Source organism: Loa loa (assembly GCF_000183805.2).
Source record: "Loa loa unplaced genomic scaffold supercont3.642, whole genome shotgun sequence".
NCBI classification, from domain to species: Eukaryota; Metazoa; Nematoda; class Chromadorea; order Rhabditida; family Onchocercidae; genus Loa; species Loa loa.
In genome coordinates, this window is record NW_018108822.1 from 8449 (window position 1) to 15956 (window position 7508).

The 7508-nt window shown below is 27.2% G+C and overlaps 2 protein-coding genes across 2 annotated transcripts; one reads left to right on the plus strand and one right to left on the minus strand.

The window, feature by feature from the left end:
- Window positions 1–1960: 1960 nt before the first annotated feature.
- Window positions 1961–4456, minus strand: LOAG_10986 (hypothetical protein; the record flags this gene model as incomplete). Its single annotated transcript, XM_003146510.1, has 4 exons — window positions 1961–2012; window positions 3708–3785; window positions 3872–3981; window positions 4388–4456. The coding sequence occupies 4 exons, from the start codon at window positions 4454–4456 to the stop codon at window positions 1961–1963; spliced, it is 309 nt and encodes a 102-aa protein (XP_003146558.1).
- A 1383-nt stretch (window positions 4457–5839) lies between these two features.
- On the plus strand, window positions 5840–6267 carry LOAG_10988 (hypothetical protein; the record flags this gene model as incomplete). The annotated part of the gene is made up of 1 exon (XM_003146511.1): window positions 5840–6267. A coding segment is annotated over one exon (393 nt), but the record flags the coding sequence as incomplete, so codon positions are not given.
- Between the last annotated feature and the right edge of the window lie 1241 nt (window positions 6268–7508).

A 7508-nucleotide genomic window follows, 5' to 3' on the forward strand; every position in this document is an offset into this window, starting at 1 on the left:
GAGAGAGGGAAGAGGAAAGAAAGAGAGAGGGATAGAGGGCATAAGACTAAATTAAACATTATTGAATAGTTTGTTCTTACCTGTCCTTTTCATCTTCTTACGATGATATTTTTTAATTACCTTTAATAAAAATTCGTCCCTTTTCATATCCTAAATTTGGCTTTCCCTTATTTTCCCAATTTCTTTTTTACTTTTGATTATTACATTTAAATAAAGTGTTAGGAGAAAGAGAAGGAGAGAGAAAGAGAGAAAGAAAAAAGGAAAGAGGAAAGAAGAACGATAATGATGAGGAATGTATATATGAATTTAGTAGGAAAACAACCAATTTCATTTATAGATTTAAACTTAATTTAAATATTTGACTTAGGACAATTTTATCCCTATAACTAAGCAATATGTACAAATTATTGTAATTAATTTATTATGTAGCATAAATTAATTGTAAGATTAGCTAATAGTACAATGAGAATGTATATGAGACAATGAGACAATACGATAAGAGCGCTTATTTCTTTTATTAAAATTTCTTTCAAGTAATTTGAATTGTTATGTGAAACAAAATTAAGTAACAAATTAATCAAAGAAATGATTTCGAATACAAACAGTGTTTAATCCAATATTTATTCCGATCAAATTCTAACTTTTAACTAAAATTTAAGCAGCAAAAAAAAGCAATTATTTTACTGCAAAACTTCAAAAATATCACCAAAACATTCAATAGAATAGACAAACTTTTTAAAGCATATTAATGATACAATATTGTAGGTATTAATATAATCGTAATCGTAATTGTAATAGAACAAAATTGTTGCAGATATTTAATCGATTCTTGCAATCAAACTAACCAGACTTTCATCTATCTGTTTGTCTAAGTAACTAAGTTACTAATTAGCTAGCTAGATTAGTTTGCTAGTTTACTAAACCGATGTAGAGACATTGAATTATTGATGAGAAAACAGACTACAGACAAATGCATAATATAGTTGAGTTAGTTAACTGAAGGATAGAGAGATATTAAGCTAGCTAGCAGGCTGACTAGCTAGCTAGCTTATTTGTTAGCTAGTTCGAAGTTTGAGCTTTGACCGACAATGCCGTTCCCATATCATTACAGCAAACATTACCACCCTCATCATCATCATCTCACTATTATGTTTCGATATGTTCTCCAGCTATCAACAATCACTAGTATTTGTCATTGTTATCACTATTATTATTATCATTATTTCTATTATCATCATTATTATCATGATTACACTGCATCGTATCTCTCTGAAGCTATTCTTATGCAATGCTTTTTCAATTTTTAAACGAGAAATACAATTTAACAAAAAAAAAGCTATGTGATTATAGCATTAAATGTCGTTTTACTTTTAAAGAATTTACTGAAAATTAATAAGAAGAGTCAGCATAATTTGTAAATCTAATTTGAATAAATAGGTAAGTAAATAAATAAATAAGATATTTAAATAGATTAATACATAAACAAACAAACAAACAACTCCGTTTTTCCCTAAAATCGATGATAGGATAGATGAATATAAAAAAATGTATTAGCGAAATATGACATCGTAGTAATAAGTGATGGTAGAAACGAAATATGATAGGCATAAGTTTCAAGAATTTTTCAAGGTTAATTCAAAAAAGTATCCTGCTATGTTAATTTGATATCGAATTTAGGAACAGCAAAAATCTGATATCGAATTTATCGAACAACAAAAATCTGATATCGAATTTGTCGAACAGCAAAAATCTGATATCGAATTTATCGAACAATAAAAATCTGATATCTGGATAGCAAAAGTCTCGATCTACTTCTTATTGCTAATCGACAGAGAAAGCAATTTTCTTATCATAACATCTTCCTATCATAGTTATTACTAATACAACTACCATTGCTACTACTACTACTATCACTATTCCTTGTAAAATGATACAAACAAACTGGTACCATTTATTTTAACTAATTAATATCTACTACATAATCTACTGTCATTAGTGAATGCATCATATTCCTAAAAGTTCATATATTCTAACAATCATCAAAAAATAAAGTTTTCAAACAAATAAGTGACGCTAAGAAAGTAAAGTAGGCAAGTAAATAGAAAAAAAGTAAGTAGACAAAAATGTAAATACTCATTAGCTACCATGAAACTGATATAAAAAATGTTAAAATAATATTACCCAATAAATTTATTATACATGAAAAAGTATGAAAGAATATAATAATGACATGAAACATTTCTACTTATGAATTGATAATATTTGAAGAAAAAAAAAGTTTTTTTTTAGAGAAATGTAAATAGTCAATATATATGGATGAAATGAAATATGTAAAAGTGCTTATTATTGCTTCAAGAAATGCTAAAACTGCACAAAAATTTAAATAAAATTAAGTTATAAGAAAAGGAAGAAAAAAATTGATTACTATTTAACATTCTCTCACTTCGAAGTGTCCAAAAAATTCGTTCGTTTTTTTTTTTCCACCCGCTACCAAAAATTGATATTAATCGATGGTTAATGCCATTTTCGGATATTTTATTTACTCATTACAAATTATTACTTGTAATCAAATTAAAAGTGATGGAAATTTTTCAAAAAAAAAAAAACTTTTTTCCTTTATTTTAATGAAGAATGATGGCATCTTATGAAGTTAAAATTAAATATAAAAAAAAAAACTAGCAAACAATTTCAAAATTTCCAAGAAAATTAAATTAACAAATAATAAGTCATTTAAGATAAATGCTTCAAGAATTAACTCTAATGATTAGTGATATCAAAGAGTATGCGATAAAAGTTTTCGAAATATAATTTATAATGCTAAAACATTTAGTCATAACCGAAAAAGAAAAAATATATATATATATATACAACCAATTAGTCAATTAAATCAATCAATAAATCCATACTTCAACATTATGATGAAATTAAGTAAATTTTGAGAACTATGAAAAAGTTACGAAATGACCGTGAAAAGTTTAGAAGAACTGTGAACGAACATTTTTGCGCGATTTGTTTGTTTAACAATAAGGTATTTTAATAAAAAAAAAAAAAAAAAAAAAGAAATGAAATACACAAATATATACAAATCTACACAAACATACACACACACAGACACACACATTCACACACACACACATGCACACATATATGTGTATACCCAACATCGAAATTGCTTTTGAAAACATATAGGAAACAGAACAGCTCAAAGGGAACGAATCATGAAAGATTTTATTTGAAAATTTTGCACATTATTTTATTAATACTTCAAACTTTTTTACCAGAAAAAAAATTGAGAAAAATTTTTAAAAAATTTTCTAGTTTATATAATTGTTAAGATAATTTTGATATAAAATACATTTATAATTTCTTCGTCACCCATCATCACAGTGGAAATGAAGAATGTTAGATGCAGAAAAGAAAAACAAAAAAAACCAGAATTTTTAGAAAAAAAGTGTAAATATTTTCAAATATATATTTAAGGAAAAGTTTTTATATCTTAAATTTTGCTTTTTATATTACGAAATAACAAAAAAAAAAAAAAGCTAAACAACGTCGAATGTATAAAATGTCAATCTATTTAATGATTACGGTACTTATTTATGTTTTATTTAATCTGATTTTTTTTACGGATACCTCTTCCGTCGCCGTAAAGCTTGAAATTTGCGTATCCTGATAAGGTTACAAGTTATACTGATAGTGGTACATACTTGCGGTACAGTCTCTCAAGACACACATAAAGTGTGTCTACGCGCAGGATATACTCAACTAGTTTACCATCAATCAATCTAGAAAAAGACAACTCTAGCTCTAAATCTGGGCAGATGGAGGTTGTTTACTGTAATATTCTAAGAGAAGGATATTCTAACTAAACTTATGTTCTGAGGACTTCACTGTTAATTCACCGTCCAAGCTTGCTAGATCGTGACACATAAACATTAGAAATAAAGGACGGGGGTTAGTTCCGCGCATGTTGCATCTCATCTAAAAATTCATTTTGCAAGCTAAAAGCGTGCAACTATATTTGCAGCATTTGCAACAACTGTAACTAGAGAGTCCTTTCCAAATATTCTCAGATGCTTTTCATGATGTACAAAATAGTAATATGCATATTTTAAAATTGACTTTTTTTTTTAAAATATAAAGGAGAAATATAATTTTGATAAATCTATCAGTAAAGGTTATCAGAGAAATTAATCAATTTCAATTAAAATTTTATACATAGTTATTAGAGAAATTAATCAGTGTCAATTTTGCCTATAACTGACATAATCAAACTACCGTTAAATATAATTGAAATTTATAAACAAAATGAAAGAGAAAAGAAAAAAAAAAATCCATCGCCGTTCATCGTATGCTTACTGCTGCTGTTACCGCCAATGCCGCCAACCTCCCCGTCGCCATCGTCGCCCTCGTTGTCATCATCGTCGCGGTTGGCTTCTCCAAACCGTTCAATCATGTGAAAAGCATAAAAATGAGCGAGCTGACAAGTTTACGAAGAATATATGTGTGTGTTATGTGTACTGCATCAATGCGGCATATGTAGGTGGGTCTTTATGTGTGTTTGTGTTTTTGTTGTATATATATATATATATGTGTGTGCGTGCGTTTATACGTGTGTTTGCGTGCGTTTTATACGTGCGTTTATACATTACATATATACATTATATGTATATATATATATATATATATATTAGACATATATGTGTGCATGTATGTGTGTCCGTTGTATATTGAATGTATGATTTATCTATATGTGATATCACTTAAAAGTGATTGGGTTGATTTACAATTTCTGGACATCTTCAGCAAAAAAAAAAAAAAGAGACAACTGAATAATATTACCATTATCATCCCAACCCCCAACAATGACAACAACTTCATACAAATACGTAAAATACAAACACTGCGTAAGAATAGTGACATTTTTAGAGCAAAAAAAAAATTACAAACAAAATAATAAAAAACGAAATAACATTTCAATTCCTGTCCAAAAAATTGAGAATGAAATAGTGCGAATCAAAATATCTTATAAAATTTGTCCAATCCCAACATCTCAAATTATTATCTTATCCTAATAAAGTGGTTATCTAAATGATTCATTCGTTTTTAGTATTTTCCGGAAATTTCGATTAATATAGCTTATCAATATCATCATATTTTAATCATCATCAATATTATCACATCATTAACTCACACATAAGAAGTCAATGAAAAAGCACTAAATGAATGTTTGATTTAAATAACAAATGTAAATTTATATGATTCAAGGAAGAAAGGAAGAAAGAAAAAAACGGGAAAGAAATTTTGTGAAATCAGTAAAATACATAAAATAACATTTCAAGAAATAAAAGACTAAACATTTGCTTGAAATTAATCAACTGCGAGAGAGAGAGAGAGAGAGAAAGAGACAGAGAGAGAGGAAAGGAAAAAACAATTTTAGACTAAATAAACAAATCTATAAACAAATAGATTTAAAAAGAAAAAAAACAAAAAAGGAAAGAAAAGAAATGTTACTTAAACTGCTGTTATGATGTAAATTTTGGAAAGTTTTTGAAAAAGTTATTAGAAATTCTTGAAAATAGAATTTTCATTTACAAACGATTTTTCAAGCACAATCCGCTACACCCCACTTCTCTTTCCCTCTCTTTTTACGTTATCTCTCTCCCTCCCTCCTTATGCAGAAGCAAACGTTTAACCTTCATTTTCAAATGATGAATTCATTTGAAATGAATTAAAAAAAAAGAAAAAAAGGAAGTGACTCGTCTCTAACAGATCAATGATTAAAGAATCTTTTCAAAAGAAGGTGAAGAAGGAGGAACGAAAAAAAAAGAAAAAACGAAAATGCGCAGCCGTTCGAAAACAAATTTATAATTTAAAAAAAAAAACCTTTCATTCTAATTTTTCCCTCCCTCTTCTTTCCCCTCCCCTTTGCAACATACATACACATATATACATACACACATATACGCCACATATGCACACACACACACACACGCACACACACACGTATAAACACGCATTACACATGCACACGCACCCTTATATACACACACAGACACACACACACACACACACACACACACACACATATACATGCATATACATACATATACACACACATACATCACACCTACACAAAACCGCCCCCGTGCGCGCAAAAACGACCACCCACGCACAATTCGTCTTATTATCACATTCTAACAAATCTGTATTATTTCTTCGAAGGACGTAAAAAAACGTCAAAACATAAACATGTAAAGTTGTAAAAAATAAAAAACGTAAAAATTAATTTTTTTTAAAAATAATTTATTAATTATAGTTAAAATGGATTTAAAAAAAAAAAAGCCAAATATAACAATTGTACTGTGAAGAATTATTTTAAAAAAAACACAAAAAAAAGAAAAAAAAGAACAAAGATCACATTTAAATTCAATGTTTTACTTTTTCATTAAAAAAGAAAAAAAACCTTTTAATTATATATAAATACATATAAAAAAACATAATGATTTTGATAAAATACTTCCACCATCTTTCGTCTAACTAATTTTTTTTTTTCACTTCAAAATTTTTAAATTATTAAGTGTCAATAATATGCATGTATGTGTATGTGTGCATGTGCGTATGTGAAACGGATAGTACATACGATCGTTCCCATTAATATATTTGTACTTATGTATTTGAAAACAATTAAATATTATAATGAATTCTTCCCTCGTTTCCTCAACTCATAAAACATTGCTTGAATTCCTGTTGCAATATTTAAAAGAAAGGAACCGATTCATTCATTCATTCATTTAATCGTCCATTCGTTCATTCATTCATTCATTCATCCATTCATTCGTTCATAACTTATTAGTCCATCAATCAACAAATGATAACACATCTATCATTTATTAATCCTACCTACTAAATATTCTTTAATTCATATAGAAGAAGGAAAAACGAGGAGAAAGAGAAGGAGGGGAAGGAAGAGGAAAAGGAAGAAGAAAGAGGAAAGAGAGAGAGAGAGAGAGAGGAAGAGAGGAATGACAGTGAATACATCACATCATTCAACATTTGTTACAATAACCGAACAGAAACAGCAATTATCGCAAAACTTTTTAGAAAAAAAAAAAATGGGAAAGAGTAAGAGAGAGAAGAAAAAAGAGGGAGAAAGAAAAATAGGAAGATATATAAATGATGGAAAATAGTTTAGATCGGTATTAAATTGTTAATCATTACTAATAATAATTATTATTACTACTATTCCATCATTATTATTATTTTATCATTATTACTATTATTATTATTATTATTATTATTATTATTATTATTATATTGCCATTATCATTGTTATTATTATTACTATTACTATTATTATTTTATTATTATTATTATCATTATTATAACTATTATCATTATAATCATCATTATCATTATTATTTGTTATTATTATTGTTATTATAATTATTATTGTCATTATTATTATTATTATTATTATTATTATTATTATTATTATTATTATTATT